The sequence below is a fragment of the Indicator indicator genome, chromosome 17 (assembly GCF_027791375.1).
Source record: "Indicator indicator isolate 239-I01 chromosome 17, UM_Iind_1.1, whole genome shotgun sequence".
In the NCBI taxonomy this organism is placed as follows: domain Eukaryota; kingdom Metazoa; phylum Chordata; class Aves; order Piciformes; family Indicatoridae; genus Indicator; species Indicator indicator.
Genome location: NC_072026.1, coordinates 20,225,445 through 20,248,704, shown reverse-complemented (window position 1 = coordinate 20,248,704; position 23,260 = coordinate 20,225,445). Strand labels below are relative to the sequence as shown.

The 23,260-nt window shown below is 47.4% G+C and overlaps 1 protein-coding gene across 1 annotated transcript; it reads left to right on the top strand.

Annotated features, from left to right (window-relative positions):
• Positions 1–399: 399 nt before the first annotated feature.
• On the top strand, positions 400–22,204 carry GCNA (germ cell nuclear acidic peptidase). Its single transcript, XM_054388576.1, has 7 exons — positions 400–725; positions 7,732–7,805; positions 8,026–8,079; positions 15,683–15,789; positions 17,471–17,609; positions 19,978–20,182; positions 21,952–22,204. The coding sequence occupies exons 1-7, from the start codon at positions 400–402 to the stop codon at positions 22,202–22,204; spliced, it is 1,158 nt and encodes a 385-aa protein (XP_054244551.1).
• The last annotated feature ends 1,056 nt before the right edge of the window (positions 22,205–23,260 follow it).

The window sequence follows — 23,260 nt, the reverse complement described above, 5'->3', positions numbered from 1 at the left end:
AAGATTGTAACCTACATGTGAATTACTCTTTTAACTAAGTGTATACACCATTTCTGGGACCTCCGTGCTTGCTCAAGGACTGTCAACCTTGTTAATGGTACTAGAGGTGTGGATGCTGTGTAGCAGCTAAGTTTTGCATTCTGGTTGTGCTGAGCTTGACGTTTCGGTTGCTGTGGGCTAGCGGCCGGGGCGATCTGCCTGATGAGCCGAGGAGGAAGCGTGGTGGGGTTAACTCCCGCACCCTCCCCATCATCAGTGGATGGTGTCGGGAGCGCGTTGGCCGCGGGCCAGGTTCTGCCGGCCGCACTCGCTGCCGTGCGCAGGCCCGGGGTAGCGCGCATGCGTCCTGGCGCCGTGCCCCGGAAGCGCTGCGGCGGGACGCGGGCGGTTTGAAGCGCGATGGAGGGGGCAGCAGCTCGTCGGGGACCGCCGGCACTTCCCGAGTCCCGGCCGGCTGCTGATGCTCTCTTTCCTCCGCAGCTCGACGAGGCGTGGGGCCGAGCTGCGCCGCCGCCTATGAGCCCGGAGGCTCCCCGAGACGGGGAGGACTTCGCCACCCCTGCCTCCGGTCAAGGCCAGGGCCGGGCACGGAGCGGGGCCGGGACACGTCCCGGCGGCGGTCCCTCGGACTCATGCGGAGGCTCCGGCTCGTCCTGCCGCGCGGCTCGAGGCAGGCGCAGCCCGGGGAATGTGGCCGCGGGGAGCCGAGGCCGGCGGGGCAACAGGTGAGGTGTGGTGCTCGGTGCGGCAGCGGCCCCGTGCCACTCGTCGTGGCGTCCTTCGATATTTGGGTCGGCTGTGTTTGAATACAGGCCGACACTGCGCCGGCGTTTGTGTTGTGGCAATTGTAGGTGTTGGCACGTTTCGGAATGAAGCTTTGTGATCTGAGTAATTTTAATTAAAGATGTTTTCTTCGTATTTTTAAGCAATTGCACGGTGTGTTTTTCAAGTTGATAGCGTTTGCATTTTCTAGAATTTCAAATAATTTAAGCGTACTAAGGCTTGTTGCTATATTTGCAGGGTTAGACCGTGCCTGGACACAGGCTGATTCATATTCAGCTAGCTGGCTGGCAACCAGCGCCTCCAGCTCCTTTTCTGCTGAATCGGCCTCGAACCTAGGCCTCTATCAGCGCATGGGGTTGCACTTAATGCAAGTGCAGGACCCAGCAATATATGTTGAACACATATAACTGTTACAGTTTTTAATAAGCAGATTATAATCTTTATCTTTTAACTAATTTAAGTTGGAGATGTTTAGTGTGTTTTATGGTGTTCAATTCTTGGTGTTTGCTGGCCTTTCAGAGTAGGGAAGATAAGGATCTGTTTGTTTTTTAGCCTCACGTTCCTGATACTATTCCGCATTTCATTTTTTGCAGCTATGTCCTGTACTTCTCTTCCAGCAGTGATGATGAATTTGAAAAGTGTAAGTAACAGCACGAGTTTGTTTTCTGAAGGAGTAAAAAAATGATAGGTTTCTGTCTATGTCAGTGAAGTAGTTTTTACACATGGTTTTTTTTTTTTGGTCCCCTTGCACTTTGCTGCAAAGTGAAGCTCTCTTCTGGCAGGGCAGTATTGATAGGTGTATGTTACAGTAAGCCTGCATGAATTTCTTGTCTCCATCTTGCCTTGCATTCAACAAATCCAAGTGCCGGGTGCTGCACTTTGGCCACAACAACCCCATGCAGAGCTACAGGCTGGGGTCAGAGTGGCTGGAGAGCAGTCAGGTGGAAAGGGACCTGGGGGTACTGGTTGACAGCCACCTGAACATGAGCCAGCAGTGTGCCCAGGTGGCCAAGAGAGCCAATGGCATCCTGGCCTGCATCAGGAATAGTGTGGCCAGCAGGAGCAGGGAGGTCATTGTACCCCTGTACACAGCACTGGTTAGGCCACACCTTAAGTACTGTGTCCAGTTCTGGGCCCCTCAGTTTAGGAAAGATGTTGAATTGCTGGAGCATGTCCAGAGAAGGGCAATGAGGCTGGTGAGAGGCCTTGAGCACAAGCCCTATGAGGAGAGGCTGAGGGAGCTGGGACTGTTTAGCCTGGAGAAGAGGAGGCTCAGGGGTGACCTCATTGCTGTCTACAACTACCTGAAGGGAGGTTGTAGCCAGGAGGGGGTTGGTCTCTTCTCCCAGGCAACCAGCACCAGAACAAGAGGACACAGTCTCAAGCTGTGCCAGGGGAGGTTTAGGCTCAAGGTGAGGAGAAAGTTCTTCACAGAGAGAGTGGTTGGTCATTGGAATGGGCTGCCCAGGGAGGTGGTGGAGTCACCATCCCTGGAGGTGTTCAAGAGGGGATTGGACGTGGCACTTGGTGCCATGGTTTAGATAGTCATGACAGGTTGGACTCGATGATCTTTGAGGTCTCTTCCAGCCTTCTTGATTCTATGATTATTATTTTCTTGTTGCCTCAGTTTTGTCTGTCACTCACTTGCTTCCTTCTTACTCTGCTGAGCACCTTTGACTAAATGCTTTCTCCAGGCAGTTGCTGTTGCAAACATGTCTAAACTACTTGGAATACTCTCTTGTGTCCCAGCTTTTGTTGCATGAGTCTTAACTGGTCAGAGGGATGCTTTTGGCTTTTCATAGTGGATCAAGGCCTTGGTATGATGGAATTGAATACTGAATTTCTCCTTCTGTCTTTATGTATAGAAGCTGGTGCTCAGGTTTTTCTTTTGAATTGCAGCCATTCCGACTGTCACGCTGTGCTCGGTGGTAGTGTCTGCCCTGCGTGTTTTCCTTGTTGTGAGAGTTCTGTTTAGCTTGTTCCTCAGATGGACTAGATGTGACTCTACACATATCTGGGGGGGTCAGACTGGTGAGTCATTTCAAGGTTTCGAATCTTGCAGTATGTTTCTACTGATGTATTCAGCATTTGAACAGAGGTGATTTAAGCTGTAAGTCAAGTTGCATTTATTTTGCCTTTTGCAAAGTTGAGTTGAATCTGCTGCTGATATTCAATACCATGGTGCTGTCATGCCAGCTTGTTAGTCCCCCTTGTGGGTGTGCCCCCACTTTTAAAGCAGATTTAAAGCACTTTAGAGTTTGTGCTGTGCTCCTGCTCATGCCGTGTGACTGATTCTGAGCATGGCCAAGCCCCTTTCTGCTCACATCTGGTTGAATTAAAATGTGTTCTATGCAGTTCCTGCATTCCTGGGCTTGTAAATCTGAAAAACATTTCAATGCTAACTATACATTAGTTGATTTTTTTTCACTTTCCTGTAATTTTTTTCTAAGTTAAATATTTAGTGGTTTGCTCTGTTTGTTTATTTTCTATTTTTCTTGATTAACTACCTCTAGTTCTGGTATCTGCAGCATAAGAAGGACACAGAGCTGTTGGAGTGAGTCCAGAGGAGGCCACAAAGGTGATCATCCAAGGGCTGGAGCAGCTCTGCTATGAGGCCATGCTGAGGGAGCTGGGAGTGTGCAGCCTGGAGTGGAGAAGACTCCAGGGGGACCTCAGAGCTGCCTTCCAGTGCCTGAAGGGATCCTGCAGGAAGGCTGCAGAGGGACTTTTCCTGAGGATGTCTAGAGACAGGCCAAGGGGGAGTGGCTTGAAGCTGAGGGAGAGCAGGGTTAGACTGGAGCTGAGGAATAAATTCTTCAGTAGGAGGGTGGTGAGACTCTAGAATGGGTTGCCCAGAGTGGTTGTGAATGCCTCTTCCCTGGAGGTGTTCAAGGCCAAGTTTAGATGAGGCCTTGGGCAACCAAGTGTAGTTGAGAGGTGTCCCTGCCTGTGGCAGAAGTGTGTTGGAGAGATGATCTTTAAGGTCCCTTCCAGCGTAAGTTGTCCTGTGATTGTTTTGCCTCTGTCCAGGAGGCTGTTGATGCCAAACTCATGTGTCAGCTCTGTCGTCGAAGGTAGCTGTGAGTAGCTAGTTGGGACTTGGAGTAGAATATTTGCAAAGGTATTCTATTGCCCTGCTATCATTATAGTAGCAGATGTAGGAAAGAGTGAAATGAAAACGTGTGCCAAGAGACAAGAAACAGAGGAGAACTGATTTATGAAGTAGCAAGTCATTCTTCTGTAAGCTTCTGGTTTCCTCTGCCCAGCTCTCAGCCTTATGGGTTTGGTGGTGCTTCCAGGCCTGGGAACACTGTGGTTATGATCATCTGAGAAAGCTTCTGGCTCCTGGCCATTTGTGCTGCAGTCAGTGTCCTGCTGGGTTAGGAGATGGGTGATTTTTTTTTGTTATTTTTTAAACATAAGAAGCTGGGAGGGCTGCAGTCAGCTGAAGCAGCCAGTGGGTGCTGGATCCTGTGCTGGCATCATCCCCACTGTAAAGGGAGGGCTGACTGGGGCAAGCACAGGGGGTGGCTGCGTTTGCTATCACTTGCTTTCTACAGCATCTCAGTAGTGGTAGGGTTACTCCTGATGGTTTGTGCTCTCTGTGCTCTTTTTTAGTCAGCTCTTCTTAACTCATGAGTTTCAGTTTTCCTTCCTGTCCTGCTGGTGAGTGAAGGGGGCACTTGTGTGAGTGCTTGTGGGGCTCAGCAGCTTGCTGAGCCTAAAACTAGGTCAGTGAGCCACCTTGCTGTGGTGCTTGGAAGGCTGCAGATGTTAACTGCTTTAGTAATGAAGATGATGAAGAAGACCGATAGGTGCTAAAATTAAAGTTTGGCTCCAAATATTTTGTAATGGTCAAGATCTTGAGTTCTTCCCCTTCTGTCTTGTGCTCTTCCAAGAGGTCAACACTTGGGCCCACCCTATGCATTTATGCTTTTAGTGTAGCTTTTGGGTATAGCTTAGTTGTTCCTCATGCTACTGGAATCTGCCAATCAGCCATAAAAGCTTTATCAAGAAAACCTACCTTCTGGCTTTGGGCTTTTATGGCATTCTGCTAAAGTTTATAATCCTACTGAATTCATGCATGCAGGTTCAGTCTGTGAGAACAAACATTTCTTGACTCTTCCTTTGGCCCCTTCCCTTCTGAAGAAGGGACAGCTTTCTCTTCTCCCCAGCCTGATTCATGCTTTAATGGAATTTGCCCCCCTTCAACTCTCCTGAATCTTTCATAACAATGGTGTGCAATTTTGAGAGTATTTCTGATAGTCTCTCAAGGGTCCTTACTTCAGGCATGTAGAGTGCTGCTGCCTGAACTGCCTTTTCATGTCTTACAGTCACCACAGTGTTCCTGGAGTGATTAAAGTGTGTTTATTACTGAGCAGTAGTACTAAATTACACACAGAACCACAGAACATTAGGGGTTGGAAGGGATCTTGAATACTTACCCAGTCCAGCTCCCTGCCAAAGCAGGATCACCCAGGGCAGGTCACACAGGAACACATCCAGGTGGGGTTGGAATATCTCCAGAGAAGGAGACTCTACAGCCTCCTCAGGCAGCCTGCTCCAGGGCTCCAGCACCCTCACAGGGACAAAGTTTTCCCTCCTGTTCCCATGGCACCTGCTCTGCTCCACTTTGCCCCCAGTGCCCCTTGCCTGTCCTTGGACATCCCTGAGCCAGAGCCTGGCTCCATCCTCCCCACACTGCCCTGCCCATCTTTATCCCCAGCAACGAGGGCAGCCCTCAGGCTCCTCTGCTCCAAGCCCCAACTGCCTCACCCTGGCCTCACAAAGAGATGTTCCTCTCTCTTAATCATTTTTTGTGCTTCTGTGCTAGCCTCTCTCAAGCAGTTCCCTGAGGTCCTTCTTGAACTGGGCGGCCCAGAACTGGATACAATATTCTAGATGTGGCCTCAGCAGGGCAGAGTAGAGGGAGAGAGAACCTCTCTAACCTACTAATGAATCTTTTTTTTTTTTTTTTTTTTTTCAGTTTTAATCAGAATGAAAACTCCCAAATCTGTTTCTAAAAAAGTGGATACAAGGTGGGTGCTGTAATTGATGACTTTTCTTTATCACCTCTGTTCAGAATACTGGAAAAGGATCAAAAGTTTTGGTGATTCATAGGCAGATAATGGGTGGGAGTGAGTGCAGACTGAAGCCTGTGGCCAACGGTGCTCCCCAGGGAATCAGTACTGGGTCCAGTTTTGTTCAGTATTTTCATCCATGACCTGGACGAGGGGGTTGAGTGGACCCTCAGCAAGCTCACTGCTGATATGAAACTGAGCGGGTGGTGGCTGACACCCCAGCAGGCTGTGCTGCCATCCGGTGTGACCTGGACAGGCTGAGAGCTGGGCAAAGGAGAACCTCATGAAGGTCAGTAAGGACCAGTGCAGAATCCTCCATCTGGGGAGGAACAGCTCTAGGCACTAGTACAGACTGGGGCTTGTCCTGCTGGGAAGCAGCTCCATGGAGAAGGACCTTGGAGTGATGGTGGACAGCAAGTTCTGCATGGGACAGCAATGTGCCCTCGTGGCCAAGAGGGCCAATGGCATCCTGGGGGGCAGCAAGAAAAATATGTCCAGCAGGGGTAGGGAGATTCTCCTCCCCCTCTGCCCTGGTGAGACCACACCTGGAATACTGTGTCCAGTTCTAACTCCCCAGTTCAAGAGAGTCAGGGATCTGCTGGAGAGAGCTACAAGGATAATTGGGTAGCTTGAACATCTCTCCTGTGAGGGAAGACTGAGACCTGGGGCTGTTTAATCTGGAGAGAAGGCTGAGGGGGGGATCTGATCAACGTCTATAAATATCTGAAGGGTGTGTGTCAAGAAGGGGCCAGGCTGTTTTCCACAGAATGTTAGGGATTGGAAAGGACCTCCAGAGATCATCCAGTCCAGCCCCCCTGCCAGAGCAGGGTGTCACCTATACCAGATCACACAGGAAGGCATCCAGACAGGTCTTGAATATCTCTGTAGAGGGAGACTCCACAACCCCACTGGGCAGCCTGTTCCAGGACTCCAGCACCCTCACAGTGACAAAATATTTCCTTCTGTTTCCATGGAACTTCCTATGGCTCAGCTTCCACCACTGCCCCTTGTGCTGGCATTGGGCATATCCCAGTAGAGCCTGGCTCCATCCTCTGGGCACTCACCCTGCACATCTTCATCAACAGCAATGAGGGCAACCCTCAGGCTCCTCTGCTCCAAGCTCAAGAGCCCCAGCTCCCTCAGCCTGGCCTCTCCCTTAATCATTTTTGTGCCTCTGTGCTGGACTCTCTCAAGAAGTTCCCTGAGCGCCTCCTGGAACTGAGAGGCCCAGAACTGCACACAATATTCTAGATGTGGCTTCAGCAGGGCAGAGCAGAGGAGGAGGAGAACCTTTCTTGACCTACTCACCACCCTTCTGATACACCTCAGGATGCCATTGGCCTTCTTGGCCACAAGAGCACATTGCTGGCTCATAGTCAACCTTCCATCCACTTTTTGGTGGTGCCCAGTGATAGGACAAGGAACAACAGGTACAAGCTAGAACACAGGAGGTTCCACCTCAACATGGGAAGAAACATTGGTGTGAGGGTGCTGGAGCCCTGGAGCAGGCTGCCTATGGAGATTGTGGAGTCTTCTCTAGAGATATTCCAAACCCACCTGGATGTGTTCCTGTGTCACCTACTTTGGGTGATCGTGCTCTGGCAGGGAAGTTGGCCTCAGTGATCCCTTGAGGTCCTCTACAACCCCTAACGTTCCATGGCCTGTCATGTGCTCATGCTGTGTTCAGGTCAAATGCAGAGGGGTCTGTTTGGAGGTGTTTGCTCCATTGCTGCTCCTGTCAGTGGACAGAGTTGGCACCATTTGCTGTGAGCTCCTGATAACGTGATCTTGGGTGGCTTGTTTTGGTTTGCCTTTTTAGTAAGACAAACTTACTTTTCATTTTTCCTCATATTTGCTTGTTTTATAGTTTGAAGGACTTCATTGATGACTCAGATGATTTCTTCCTGGACTTCCAAGTGAGAAAGGGCACAACAGAGAGCAGTAAGTAATTACCCAGCAGCAGATATGAAGGAGAGTAGACAGATAGCATTCATTGCTGAGCTCATGCATTTCTGAGAGAGCTTGTTAAACACCAGCTCACCTGATCTCTCCCTTGAGTGTCACAGAGAAGAGGCTTTGCTGTTTCTTCTGGGGGGTACAGAGGAAAGCATGGTCATATTCTGACCAATGCCCCCTTTGAACCATTGCTGTGGGTCTGCAGGTGCAGTTGGCTGTCTACTAGTATTTGAGTCTGCAGAAAGAGTAGCAACTTGTGGTGAGTTAGACTGAGGTGTCAATCTGGGATGATCACTGTGGAGAAAGGATTTGGGATATGTTAAATGGAATTCTCATGGCTGTGCCAGCTCAGCATATGGCCAAAAGACACTGAGCCTCTGCTCAGTGAAGGTGACTGCTCTGAAGAAGGTGACTGTTAAGCTGGATACTTGGGTTTTGATGCAGATGGTGGTGAACAGGCCAGTTTTGTCCGTGGGTTTTGCGGAGCCGCTAGAGGGTCCTTCCATGTGAAGCTTCTTTAGCCAAGGTCTGGAGCGGCACCCTGCCAACCCATGTCTTCAGGAAACCATGCTTGGCTGAGTGGAGGAGCCCTGTTTCCCCTCACGGGATGGAAGGTATCTTGGCTCACAACTGTTTAGAGCCTGGCTGCAGCTGTCTGCCATGTTTCTCGTTGCTGTGAGCAAACTGGGCTTTGCTGGAAGGAGTGAGCAGGGCTCTGGAATTCTTCACACAGCTGTTAGGCCAGTGGTCAGGTGCTAGAATTCTAGTAGGTGAGGTATAATAACGGGTGGTCTCATGTGAACCTGGAGAAGCTCTGAGCCGTGATCAAGAGAGGTGGGACCTCTGGCAGCAGCTGTGAATTTCGACCCTGAAAGGTATGCCAGCTACAGACTGTCAAAAGCTCATGGAATGCTTTCTGGAGGAAAAAAGAGGGAACAAAAGTAAGACTTAAGGTGGAGAGTTGGGCAGGGAGAAATTGAATGAAATTCAACAAGGGCAAGTGCAGAGTCTTGCACCTGGGAAAGAACAACCCCGTGGAGCAGTATAGGTTGGGGACTGACCTGCTGGAGAGCAGTGAAGGGGAAAAGGACCTGGGGGTCCTAGTGGATGGAAGGTTGACTATGAGCCAGCAATGTGCTCTTATGGCCAAGAAGGCCAATGGCATCCTGAGGTGTATCAGAAGGGTGGTGAGTAGGTCAAGAGAGGTTTTCCTCCCCCTCTACTCTGCCCTGCTGAGGCCACATCTAGAATATTGTGTGCAGTTCTGGGCCTCTCAGTTCCAGGAGGAGCTCAGGGAACTTCTTGAGAGAGTCCAGCACAGAGGCACAAAAATGATTAAGGGAGAGGAGCATCTCCCTGTGAGGCCAGGCTGAGGGAGCTGGGGCTCTTGAGCTTGGAGCAGAGGAGCCTGAGGGTGACCTCATTGCTGTTGATGAAGATGTGCAGGGCAGTGTGGGGAGGATGGAGCCAGGCTCTGCTGGGTGATGCCCAATGCCAGCACAAGGGGCAGTGGTGGAAGCTGAGGCATAGGAAGTGCCATGGAAACACTTAATGGTTTTAAAGCTATGCCTTTAATTTTGTTTCACGGAGTTTGAGCAGAAAGGTAAAAGAATGTAAATAAATCACAATTGGGTGTAAGAAAGCAAAACAATGATTATTCTTAACACTTCAATTGGAGAGGTACAAATGTTTAAGAGTCAGTACTCAAAACAAAGTATGGGCAGTCTCAGTCTGTCTGGTGTTTCTCTGCTGGGCACTCTGCGTTTCTCTTCTGGCCTTTTGCTTTTTGAGGATAACACACCTGCATACTGACCTTGAAAAGCTAAGTTTAACAACCTCTCTGCTGCTTGGCTTTCTTCTTTCTGCCAGGGGGGTCTGGGGAAAGAGGCAGGGCCCCTGTGGGGCCAGGGAGCTTTGTTGTGTTTTTTTACTTAATTGTACATATTTGTAAATGTTGTGAAGAGTGTATCTTTGTACATATTCGTTGCATTTAATTATAGATTGTAGTTTTGCTTGTAAATACAGCCTCATTCACTTCCAAACTGAGTTAGCCTGGTTATTGTCAGTGTGGGAGGGATTTTTTCTTAACCCACCACAAAACATGAGGAAACATTTTGTCACTGTGACAGTGACAGAGCCCTGGGGCAGGCTGCTCAGAGAGGTTGTGGAGTCTCCCTCTCCAGAGATATTCAAAAGCCACTTATTCAAAATCCACTTGGATGTGTTCTTGTGTGACCTGCTCTGGGTTACTGCTCTGGCAGGGTGGTTGGACTAGATGAGCTTTCAGGGTTTCTTCCAACCTGTAACATTGTGTGGTTCTGTGAAAAGTGGACCAGAAGAATCATTAAGAAGTCATCACCAATAAATCTGACATGATCCCTTGGTCTTGATAGGTCAGATCTGAGATGTCAGAAGCTTTGCTGGCAAGTGTGTGCCTTGCACTGTGGGCTGTGGTCTGATCAGTTAAGACTGAGCATTTTTTGTCACCCTTCACTTGGTGGTTTATCAAACATGAATAGGAAACAGCCTTACTCTTAGGTAAACTTCACTCTTTTACTGGGAAGAAAAAGGAAGGTACAGAAGGTGGACAGCAAGGACAGGTAAACTGGGAGGCATCCTGAGAAATTGTTCATGAAGCCAGGGATCAGGTCAGGGAAACCAAAGCCGTCTTAGAATTAAGTGTGGCCAGGGACTTCAAGGGCAGTGAGAAAAGCCTGTATAGATATGTCAATAATAACAGGAAGGCTATGGAAAATGTGGGTCCTCTCTGCAGGGAAAAAGGACACCTGATTACCTGGGTGAAGGCAGAGGTACTCAGCTTCACTGCCTCAGGCTTCACTCAGTGCTTCAGCCATACTGCCACAGAAGGCAAAGGCAGGTGCTGTAAGAATGAAGAACTGTCCGCTGCAGGAGAAGACTGAGTTTGAAACCATCTGAGGAGTCTGAGGGTGCACAAGTCCATGGGAGCTGAGGAGAAGCATCTGCAGGTCCAGAGGAGGCCTGTCTGAAGTTGCCAGGTCGCTGTTCAGCACATTTAAGAAATATTCCTGCTGACCCAATAAGAGGCAACGTTACCCCCTTTTATACAAAGGGAAAGAAGGAAGAATTGGGGAACTACAGGCCAGTTTCACCTCTGTGCCCAGCAAGATCATGGAATGGACCCTTCTGGAAGCTATGCTAAGGCACATGGAAAATCAGGGGATGGTTGGTGACAGCTAACCTGGCTTCATGAAGGGCAAGTTGTGCCTGACAAAGCTGTTGGTCTTTTATGATGGGGTCCCAGTGCTGACGGGTAAGGGAAGAGCAACTGATGGAATCTCTCTGGACTTATGCTAAACATTCAGTGCTGTCACGCACGTCGTCTTTGTCCATCAGGACTTATTTCGATGATTGCAGCCAGAGGTTGGGGCTTGAAGTTCAAGCGGAGCTCAGTGATGTTCCTCAGGGATCAGTATCAGGATCAGTGCCTCTAAGTCTCTGTCAGTGCCATGGACAGTGGGGTTGAGTGCTCTCTCAGCATGTTTGCCCTAGATAACAACTGTGTGATGCAGTCAGTGCACTGGAGGGAAGGGATGCTGTCAAGAGGGACCTGGATGAGGTGGGCCTGCGTCCACCTATGAAGTTCAACAAGGCCAAGTGCAAGGTCCTGCACTTGGTCGGGGTAATCCCAAGCACAAATCCAGGCTGGGTGAGGAGTAGCTCAAGAGCAGCTTTAAGGAGAAGAACATGGGGATACTGCTAGAGCCAGCAACATGCACTGAACATCCCAGAAAGCCTGGGCTACATCAAAAGAAGTCTGGCCAGCAGGTCAAGTGAGGTGATTCTCCCCCTGTATTCCACTCTGGTGAGACCCTGGCTAGAGTGTGTGTTCAGCTCTGGAGTCCTCAGTACGAGAAAGATATGAACATGGCCAGAGACATGAAGCTGGTCCAGAGGAGGGTCACAAAAACCATCAGAAGGATGGAACAGATCTCCTGTAAAAAAAGGCTGGGAGAGTTAGGGTGAGAGTTGCATCACACAGCCTGGAAAAGACAAGGCTCCAGAGAGACCTTATTGTGGCCTTTCAGTGCTTAAAGGGGCTTATAAGAAAGCTGGGGACAGACTTTTCAGCAGGGCTGCTGTGGCAGAACAAGGGTTGGTGGTTTGGAACTAGACGAGGGGAGATTTAGACTAAAGGAAGGGTGGTGAGACGCTGGATCGGGTTACCCAGAGAAGTTGTGGATGCCCCCAGCTTGGAAATGTTCAAGACCAGGTCGGATGAGGCTTTGAGCCATCTGTTTGAGTGGGAAGTGTCTCTGTCCATGGCAGGGGGGATGGAACTGGATTATTTTTATGTTTTCTTCCAACCCATTCTGTGATGCTATGAATGCCAGCTCTCTTTTTACCTGTTCTGGACCATTAGGCTCGGTGGTTGATACAGGCACATGGGGTTTAAGCTACTTGTTTTTAAAATACACTTTTCAGTGACTTTCCATTTAGTATGATGGTAAACGACCAGGGTGTGATAACGAAAATGAAAAGTTGCCTTTTTTTCTTCCTCACCTCCACCTTGTGCGTTAAGACAAATGCAAATCTCCTAAATAAAACTGCCAAAGCTTAAAGCTGTTTCTTTTGACCTGCAGCATGGAAGGATCTTCAGACCCCAAAACAGTTGATGACTTCTGGAAAGAAAACCACTTGCTGCCAAGAATTGCAGTATCTAGAGGCTTTGAGTGACACTGAAGATTCTGTCATTGTAGAAAGCTCATGGCCTGGCTACCAAAAAGAGGGGGTAAAAGACTCGAAAGAGAATCAGGGGTACGTGAAGTTCCCACCTCCAGAACATGTAGAAGAGTCAATTTCCAGGGGCAGTCCAGACTTACTCTGGAGAGAGACGGGAGAAAGGAGAAGGAAAGAAAGAAGCTGTGAAAAGAGCACAGAAAGTAAAGTGTCGGCTGTGGCACTGCAACAGAGTGTGAAAGTAGAATCATATAGCTCAGAGGATGAGTTTGAATCATTAATAGAAAGAGTAAGGAAACGAAGTGTACCCCGAAGACCAATCTTAAGCACAAGCAAAGCTGTCTACCAGCCAAGCACAACAGGTAAGCTGTGGTTCTGGATTTGCAGGCTGCATCTCGGGAGCAGTGGTGGTGCTAACTGCCCTATTCCTTACATTTGTGTGGCACGTGCTCTAAAACTGCAACCCAGCATCTTGCAGCTGATTAAATAAAACCAGAAATGGGCACTCTGAAAAGTGCTTGGACTTCTCTTATGGGATCAAGATGGCATTTTTTCACTATTGCTTGTTTTTATCATTCCTGTAATTGTAGGTATTTTTTAGATTTTTTCAAATGGGATGCTGTTAATTTAGTATTTAGCTTTAGAATTGACTTTTATTTCAAATCTAGTTCATCATGAGAATTTCTTAAGTCAGTAGCTGCTTCTCACCTTTGACTGCAGTGAGCTCCAACTGACAGATTGTAAAGTGGGAAACAGGCTGTTGCTGAGTAAGAGAGGGGAAAACAAATGTCTTTTCTAGAAAAATAAACACAGGATGCCTTCCTCACTAACAGGGACTAGCTCTCAGGGCAAGGAGACCTATGGAAGAGGGTGGCTGGCATCATAGAAATGTGTCCTAGAAAACAGCAGTTTATTTTTTTTGGAATATGCCAGTGCAGTCTATAAACATATTGTAGAAGTGAGCTGGCAGCTGCATTGGTTCTCTTTATATGGCTGAAGGAGACAAGGGGCCCAAACAGGGGAGTAGTTACTGAAAAGAATGTCTGCTGCAGCTGCAAACCTTGAGGTGGTCCTTGATTTCTGGTGCAAGAGTCATTTTAGCAGCTCTCTGGAGAGGGGAAATGGACAGCCACATGATCAGAACTTGTCTGTGAAACAACAATGTGACTTAAGGTACAAAACAGAAGGTGAGAAGGACTTTTTTGTTCAAATTGGGCCTCTACATTATGGCTCCAAATGTGCTGCTGATGTATTTTGAATTGGTGAAAGGCCATAAAAATGCCTGAATTGAGATAAAAAACGCTTTTCTCTCCCCTTCTTCCTAGCTGGATGCTTGAAAATGCAGTCTGCCACTCCTTCAGTGTATGGTAATTTCTGTAGTGTGGAACAAGAACTTGCTGTTTCATGAGCTTCACAGATTGTGTGGGGTTGGAAGAGACCCTCAAAGGTCATCTTGTCCAAACCCCCTTCAGGCAGCAGGGACACCTCCAACTAGAGCAGGCTGCCTGGAGACACATCCAGGCTGACCTTGAATGTCTTCAGGGATGGAGCCTCAACCACCTCCCTGGGCAGCCTGTTCGAGTATCTCCCTACCCTCACTGTGCACAACTTCCTCCTGATGTCCAAGCTGAATCTGCCCTGCTCCAGTTTCAAGCCATTGCCCTTCACCCCTCCCCAGCCTTCCTGGAGGTCCCCTCTAGATATTGAAATTCAGCTCTAAGGTCTCCCTGGAGCTTTTTCTTCTCCAGGCTGCACAGCCCCAGCATTTTCAGCTGCACTGAGACCTGCCCAGTGTGTGTGTGTGCCTGCTGCTGTCCAGTGTTTGACTTCTGTCACATCTCTCTGTTACCTGCTTGCTGATGCTTTTGCTCTCACTTGGATGATGTATAATCTTTGGACTCTTTCTGTTGAACTAGAGAACATCAAGCCTCCCTGTGAAGGTGCCCAGCCCTTGAAAGGGGAGGGAGTCATGACACCAAGACCAAACTTCATTTCACTTCAAGAAACACCTTCCAGGATAATGACTTCCGAAAGAATTCCTAGGAATGAGTTGCTCAGTTGCTCACAATCAGCAAAGACTGAGAAAAGGTAAAAGCCATTTCCCCAGCTTTATGATGTTCTAGGACCATGGACTAATTTTTGCTTATGATATTGTGGTTTCTCTGGTACCTTGAAACTTCAGCTACCAGCAGCTGTTAATGGAAATGGCAAAAGTAGCTGGAAATGGCAAAGCTTTCAGTCTTGGGTGTAACAGGGAGAATATAAACTGCTCTCTGCTTAGAGGAACTGATGGTCTGGCAGGTGTCAAGGGTAGCTTACCTTGGTACACCATACTTCTAGTGTGTGCTGGCCTTACAGATTGTATCTCTCCAGCTGCCTTCTTCTGAGCATCTATCCAGATTGACTCAATTCAGTGCCTGTTCATGAGCTTCTGCTGTTTTTTATTTGTATTCTGATAATTTGCAGCATTCCTGTTTTTTTTTTTTGTCTAGATATGATGCAGCTGAAGCTTTTCAGAAGAATGTTGTTTTTTCATTTCTAATAGTTGCTTTTGTTCTGCCTTTAGCCATGGGATGTTTCCTTTATTTGTTTTATGACTGTGTATATCAACACACAACCTTTAAATGCTGTCATCAGAGCTGATGCTTTGTCAGACTGCTGCAGTATTGAAGTGAGCAGTCCTGGTGGAATATCTGCTTCCCTCAAAGGGAGTCATGAGGATTCTCAGAACATCATTGTATTTGTTTCTGAGGAGATGCCTTTATCATAAGTGATTCGTGTTAGGGCTGTTCCTATAATGATCAGTGTTTGGATGTGGTTTGCTGTGTCCCAGTGACCTCAGCCACCCTCTTTTTCTTACTTAGGAGTCCTCCCAGTCTAGTTTTGAGAATTAATGAAATAACCGCAGAACTGTTTCAACAGCTCTGCCCATGCATGTCCCTTGGGGGAAGGCAATATAAGCATACACACTGCACTGGTCTTGTGAGGGCAACCTAATGAAAAGAGGCAGGAGTGGTTTCTGCCAGTGGCAGCGTCCCAGAGATAAAAATAATTATTTTTTATGTGATTGCCCTTCAGTAAACTGCTTTATGGCTTTCCTTGCAGGCTCAGGGTGTGCTCAGTGCCTGGATGTTTCTTGCAAGATCTCTCGAATCCAGATTCTCACTATAGGAAGCATTTCAAGAAGAATAAAGAGGAGCTGGCCCAGAAGCTCTACGATCTGTATAACAACACCATCTTTGAGCAGAAGGTTGGCTTGAAATTAAAACTACAATTCTAAAATGTTGGTTGAGATGTTGCTCCTCCCTTTTGATGTTAGTGCTCTTTTTCCTCTTCATTTAGTAGAAGTTGAGCTTTGTAGCAAAGCCTTGTGCTTGAATTCCAGCCATTTCTGTGACAGGGTTTCAGCTTGGCTTGCTTTCACAGCAGTAATGGAGAACCATCCTGAAGGTGTGGATAGTGTCCAAGAGCCCTTGAGAAGAGAAACTGCTAAATGAGGGGCCTTGGATCCAGTTTCACCTTTGAGGAGGTGACTGATGTTTGTCTTCATGTATTTTCTAGTACTGGTGTGGTTGTTCATGCAGCAGCCTGGAAATGTTTCCTGTCGCTGCCTCTGTGGTAGCAAAGGCAGCTATAGCTTTCTGCTGTTGAAAAAAGCTCAAGGTTGCCCAGCACTGTTGCTCATCCAACTAACCAACTGCAGTATTATTGCAGCCTGTTATCTACTTGTAGAGTAACTTTCTTGCCTGCGGCTGACAGCAGGCAAGTGGCAGGAGTGTGTGCTGAGGATCAGGTAAAATGGGTAAGAGCCCTTCCCTTTGGTGCTAGGGCCTGTTTCCTCATGCTTAGTCCTGCTACATGCAGTCTTCATTCCTGTGGCATGTTCACATCTGCTGTTCTAGAGCAGATTAAAAAGCTGCTTAGGCTTTGAACAAGAGTTTTGAGTGAAGCTGAAGCTGTAAGTTTTCTGTCAAATAGGTTTGGTTTCAAGAGATCTGTTGTCTTGACCTTTACATCTTCCGGAATACTGCAGACAGTCTTCTGGTGAGAAACACCCCTGAAAGGGAGGATGTTGCCCTTGGTAATTTCGATAGATCTTCCTTCAGGAAGGAAAGTGTCTGTGCAGCTGAGAAAGTTGTTGAGCTGACCAAGGACAGACTGAGGTCACAATCTCACATAAAGCTGAGCTGGACAGGCTCGCTGTGGCTGAAAGCAAAATGGTCTTGGCCCCCAGTGCTTCAGCCCTGTACCATGGCACTTATTACTGTGGCACCCATTTATTTAAGCTCATTAACTAATACAGGTGACAGAAAACTATTAGTAAAAGAACAAAGCTAGCCAAGTTAGATACAATGAGGGCTTTTCACATCAGGACCAGCACAGAGGATAAGCTAGGGGTGATTATTCACCCTCTGGCAACGTGAAGATGAATATAATTGAAATGACAAGTTGCAGGTTGAGAATAACTGACGCAGATGGTACTTGGCCTGTAGAAGGGATCAGAGACTATTGTGGATGCTGACAATGCAGATATATTCTTAAATACTCCCCAAAACATTAGAGAACAACTTTGAGGGCTATTTACTGCAAAGCAACCACCTGTGAAGTGGTGCTTTACAAATGGCTAGCAGTTGAAAATGTTAGTTTTGGAGAAGAAATGCTGCTTTATGCCTGACCTGTCCTTGTATTTCCTTTTAAGCAGCCTGTGTTAACCACTGTTAGATGCAGCTGTCTCATCCTACATTATGAAACTACTGATCATGAGAACAAGCAGCTGCGAAGGGCTTGCATTTTAAGTAGCAACAGTGTTAAGGGCACTAACAGAGACACCTTCTACTGGCTTTGCAGTAAATGTAAGGGGAAGCCAAAGGGATAGAAGAAGCTGAAAGAGGTAGGAGAGGGTAGGTGAAATGTACTGTTTTGTTTTTCAGTTACCAGAGAAAATGGCAATAATCTGGAATAAGAAAATGAGGAAAACAGCAGGTTATTGTGTAACTGGTCAGACCAAAAGTCCTGAAGCAAAGCGTTATGCTCGCATAGAACTCTCTGAAAGAGTCTGTGACTCTGCAGGTAGGTAAAAAGAAAGACATTTGTTCTTTGAAGCCTGAGAGATCTGGATCTGGACCCTGCTTTGAAATGTCACATTGCTTTGAATAAAACAATTCATGGTAGCACTTGCCCTCAGAACCCTTCAAAGAGGCCAGGCAAATGTCCAGATTGTGAGAACAGATGGATTCATACCAGCTGCAGGGTTTGTTTGGGTTTTTTAAACACCTATATTAAAGACTCTAGTTCTGTGTGTACTATGATGACAATCTGCAGCCTGACTTCTTCCATCATGGCTAGTGTTTCAAGCTGGAATAAAGACAGGTCAGTGCCAAATGTAGTTCTGTTCTATGGTGGGTACAGTAACTTATTTCTCCTTCCTCCCCCCTCCTAGTTTGGGGAAATGAATGTTGCAGGTACTGTAGGAGAACCAGTTCTGTAATTAATACAGTATTTTGAAGTAAGCTTAATAAATACGAGAGATACAACAGAATACCCTGGGAATCTGCTTTTGAAGGTTTAAGAGTCCATGAGTGCTGGTTAGATTTTGAGAAACACCCTTTAGATGCACAGGAGCAGGCAATTCCATTACGTTGTAAGGCAAGCAAGCAGGGCAGAAGACCAGCTTGGCTGAAAAAGGCACTCCTTGTGGAAAAAGGTGGCACTCCTTGTGGAAAAAGGCGGCACTCCCTGAAGTTGTCAGGGACAAGCTGTATCAGCTGAATGTTCACAAGTACATGGGGCCTGATGGGATTCACCTTAGAGCACTAGCCAGTAATATGACAGCACCCTTCTGCTTCATCTACCAAAAATCTTGGGCAGTCCTTGCTGACTGGAAGCTAGCCCATCTTATTTCAATTCACAAGAAGGGCGTGAGGGAAGACCCAGCAAAGTACAGACCTGTTAGTCCAACCTCAGATCCTGGGGAAATTAGGGAGAAAATCATGCCTGCTGCTATTGAAAGAACAATGCAATCATCAAGCACAGTGTGGAGTCATAAAGGGAAAGTCGTCTTCAACTAATTAGATACCTTTCTGTGATAAGGTCACTCACCTAGTGGGTGAAGGGAAGGCAATGGATGTAGTTTTTCTGGATTTTAGGTTATTTTGGGACTTTTGATACTATCCCTTACAGCATCCTTCTGGACAAGTTGTCCAGCTGTGGCGTGAGCAGGTTCATGGTGTGTTGGATGAAGAACTGGCTGAAGGGCAGAGCTCAAAGGGTTGTGAATTGGGGGTTGTATCTAGCTGGTGACTGGTCACCAGTGGTGTTTCTTAGGGTTCAATTCTAGGGCCAGTCCTGTTCATTGGGCAATGGGGTGGAATTAACAAGTCCACCTGAGATGCAGTAATGCAGTAATGCCTGGGCACTAGTACAAACAAGAGGAGTGCCTGGAGAGCAACCTTGCAGAAAGGGCTGTGGGGGTGCTGCTGAGCAGTAGCATTCTCTGGCAGCCAAGGGGGTAGGCTGCACCCTGGGGTGCATTGAATGCAGCATGAGCAACTGGTCACAAGGGGTGATTACCCTGCTGTATTCAGCACTGGTGCAGCCTCCCTTGGGATACTGCCTGCAGTTCTGGGCCCCACAATTTCAGAAGGTACTGGAGTGCATCCAGAGGAAAGCTGCAAAGCAGGTGAAGGACTTCGATTTGAGTAAAAGGAGGCTGAGGGGTGACCTCATTGTTCTCTTACAGCTTCCTGAGAAGCAGAAGTGATTTAGGGAGGTGCTGAGCTCTTCTTCCTGGTATGCAGTGAACAGGATGTGTGGGAATTGTGCAAAGCTGTTGCCAGAGTAGTTTTAGACTAGACATTAGGAAACATTTCATTACCGAGAGGGTTATCAAACAGTGGCACAGGCTTTCTGGAGAGGTGGTTGATGCCTCATGCCTGTCAGTGTTTAAGAAGCATTCAAACAGTGCCCCTAATAGCATGCTTTAGCTATTGCTTGGGCAGTTGGACTAGATGATTGTTGTAGGTCCCTTCCAACTGAAATATTACAGATGATCATTGTTGGTCCCTTCCGTAGGTCCCTTCCTGCTGAAATAGTCCATTCTAATTGTGGAGAAAAGTTGGTGCTCAGCACTGGTTGTTTCTAGGTGAAAAACTGCCACACAAAGTTACAAAAGCAATCTAAATAAAGGTGGTTGAGGTTTCAACCCCACCCCCAAAAAAACACAACCTGGGGATGACTAGGTGTGCAATAAAGTTGCCAGGACGCAGAATTAGGGCTAATCACAATAACGGAAATGAACTGAGGAAAACTTTGCTTAAGGGCATTTTACCTTATCCAAACATAAGTCCAACGTCCAAAGTAACCCTTTCAGCTGTGCCCAAGGGTGACAGTCCACTTTCCCATAGCTGACTGATCTCCTCTCTCTTTGCCTTACCCCAAGATCGGCTTCGAGACACTCTGGTTCATGAGGCTTGCCACGCAGCCAGCTGGCTGATCAACGGTGTTCGTGATGGCCACGGACCCTTCTGGAAATTCTATGCCCATAAATCAACTGTGATTCATCCTGAACTGCCAGCAGTAACACGATGCCACAGCTATGAGATTAATTACAAATTCACCTATCAATGTGTTCTCTGCAAAGCTATGTGAGTAATGTTTTCATCTTGCACATGACTATGTGTTAACTTTGTCTCTAGCTTGGCAGCCCCTTGTGTCTATAAACCATTGATCTCCTCAACTGCAAAGCAATTGAGATACTTGGAGTTGTCACTTCCCATTACCTGAGCCCACAGAACCTCACTACATGATTCCACGTGTTTGTTTCTAGGTGGTTTCAGTTCCAATTGAGAGGTCAGGCAGAAGTGTCTTCTGAGGACCACTGGTGATGATGGAATGTCTTTGGGAAGCAGTAAGATTGGAATATGTGCCTCAGCTTTGAAAGACATGCCAGGGAGAGGTCATGCGGCTGCTCTCACTTTGCAAAAGTAGCTCAAATTTGGGGTCACCACCTGTTGTAGTTGACATTAAGTAAAATGTGGAGAGCAACAAAATAATGATTGCTATTGGTTTAAAGCCTTGCTAAAAGCTATAGTCAGTTTTCTAGTTAAACTTTGAGGTTGTGTGGCTGTGACATGAAGAAAAGGTGTCTGCAGGTGCGAGCAGCACTGTGATATGGAGGACTGAAGTTGGGACACCGATCCACTGGCAGATTTTTGTCTTGCTTACTGCGTTTGTGAAGTGAGAGCTATGTATGCTGCTGAGATCAAGCAGGACAAATAGTTGCTAGGGTAATTTCCCAGGTTTCTGGCCTTTCATGGATGTTGCCTTTTCTGGAAAACTGTAGCTGAGCACAGGCTTCTGTGTGTCACAGCTTCAGTCTCAGTGGGAGAACTTGGCAGTCTGTGAATTCCATTCTGCAGAGCCTAGGAAAGTGGCTGACAATGGTGGGATCTTTCCCCCCCAAGTGTTTGGGTGTTTTTTTTTTTTTTTTTTTTTTTTAATTTCCCTTGTCCCTTCCCCACTGACTCTAGGGGCTAAATGCAAGTTTAGAAAGCACACAAGTTTAGAAAGCATGCATTTCTCAGGATTGTGTGTTCTGTTTCCAGAAATACTGGAAGGAAACTATTTCACATATGAAAGAACCTTCCTGAAGTGTTTAATATGACTGCAATGCATTAGCTGCAACAAAGCACTTGAGAAGGTTTGATGGTAATGGCTTTGAGGAGAAATTCTAAGGGGCTGCTGGTTATGGAGGTATTTAATTAAAAAATGTGCATAGAATGATCAAGGTTGGAAAAATCTCTAAGATCATCAAGTCCAACCTTCTACCCAACACCTCCATGACCACTAGACCATGTCCCAAAATGCTACATCTACTAGTTGTTTGAATGCTTCCAGGGTTGGCAACTCCACCACTTCCCTGGGTAGCCTGTTCCAATGCCTCATGTTGCACTTTAAGCTGAGAGTAAAAGAGACAGAGGAAGGAACCAAGATGAAAAGGCAATGGAAGAAGTTCTAGAGTAATGTATTTGTTCCACTATGTTATGTTATATATGTTCCACCCCCTGTTCTAAAATGCTAGCTTAGAAAATTTAGATTGGATGTTAGGAACAAATTCTTTAGCATGAGGGTGGTGGAACACTGAAACAGGTTACCCAGGGAGGTGGTTGAGGACCCATCCCTGGAGATCTTCAAGGTGAGGCTGGACAGGGCTCTGGGCAACCTGATCTATTGGAGGATGTCGCTGCAGAGACTGCACAGGGTGACTGGATGCCCTTTGGAGGTCCCTTCCAGCCCAAACCATTCTATGATTCTAAATCTGCCCTAAGCAGCCTGGCAGAAGAGGGAGTAGTTGTTCCACACAAGTGCTGTCTGCAGCAGGTGTGGAAGTAGAGTGCTTGTTTTTCTGTTTCAGGACCGGACGTCATTCCAAGTCTCTGGACACAGAGTGCTTCATGTGTGCCTTCTGTGGGGGGCAGCTGCTCCTGAGTCAGCCCCCTCGGAAGGGTGACACTCCTGCTAGGACACCTCTGACACCCTTTGCCAAGTATGTGAAAGAGAACTATGGATTGGCTAAAAGAGAGCAGCGTGGGCTGAGTCATGGAGAGGTCATGCGAAAGCTCAGTGCTGATTTTGCTTTAAAAACGAAGCTTCAGGATTCCCTCTGATTTCTCACCACACTGCCTTCCCGTGTGGTACTTCAACTGTCTATGTGAACAAGTCTAACAAGTCTAAGCCTGTGTCTGGGGGGATTCCAGATAACTGTAATAATTTAACATTAAATAATTCTAATAAAGATCTCAAGGTCTCTTCTGAAATGGGCAAGAGTAAGAACCAGTGATGATAGAAAGTCCATTGTGATGTGCAAGTTAGGATATCCTCCTTAGACTTCAGGTAAACATCACCCGAGCCTGGGAAGAGGCAGCTTGTTGTGGTTTAGTCCCAGTGAGCAACTGCCCATGTGCCTGCTTGTTCACTCCTCCCTTTTCCCCCAGATCCCTGTGGGATGGGAGGGAGAATTTGGAGAAAAAGGTAAAAGGCTGAAGATAAGGAGAGTTTAACAACAACAACACAGAAAGAGATGAGACAACAATAATAACAAAGCTGCTCCTGAAATAATGTATAAGATGAGTGATGCACCGTGTCCCTGCTGCCCTCAGAATATCACTGCCCCCCTGGGTAGTGCTGAAATGATGGGCCCTTCCCTCCCTCAGCTCCCCCCTTGGATCAGGGGCATGGCATCTGTATGGGATTGAATACCCCATTGGTGAGGTAGTATGGCTGTAGTCTCTGTGAGCTGCTTCTGAAAGTTGTCCCCCTCCTTGTTGCAGTTTAGGCTGGGTGCTTCCTGTTACTGCCACATAAGCTACGCCTCCTGGTGTCCCCAGTGTCCAACCCAATAAGGTGGACACAGAAAACGGTGTGTTTCTACCCATAAATCCTGCGCCCTATAAATCCATCTGCAAAGTCATTCTCTCCCTCTTTCTTTCTCTCTCTGCTCTCGTGGGAGATGCTCCCTATCGGGTAATGGTGGGGGAGTATCTTAAGGCCTCTTAGGCCTGTCTAGGCCTAATGTCAGGAGGAGAAAGGAGGGGGAGGACAGTCTCAGACCTGGCCAGCCTGAGACTAGCAGTGGGGGGGAAGAAAGAGCCCTGGGGGTTTTAGGTATACCCTCAGGAGGGAAGAAGGGAGGGGCTGGAAGCCTTTGGGTGTTGTGTAAGGGA

What these genes read in the sequence shown, in the direction of transcription:
- GCNA (XM_054388576.1), top strand. Translation starts at nt 400, where the DNA reads ATGGAGGGGGCAGCAGCTCGTCGGGGACCGCCGGCACTTCCCGAGTCC. An exon ending in AAAGGGCACAACAGAGAGCA is followed by an intron (nt 7,806 to 8,025) that starts GTAAGTAATTAC and finishes GTGGGTCTGCAG; the next exon opens with GTGCAGTTGGCTGTCTACTA. An exon ending in AGAAAGAGTAGCAACTTGTG is followed by an intron (nt 8,080 to 15,682) that starts GTGAGTTAGACT and finishes GTTTCTTGCAAG; the next exon opens with ATCTCTCGAATCCAGATTCT.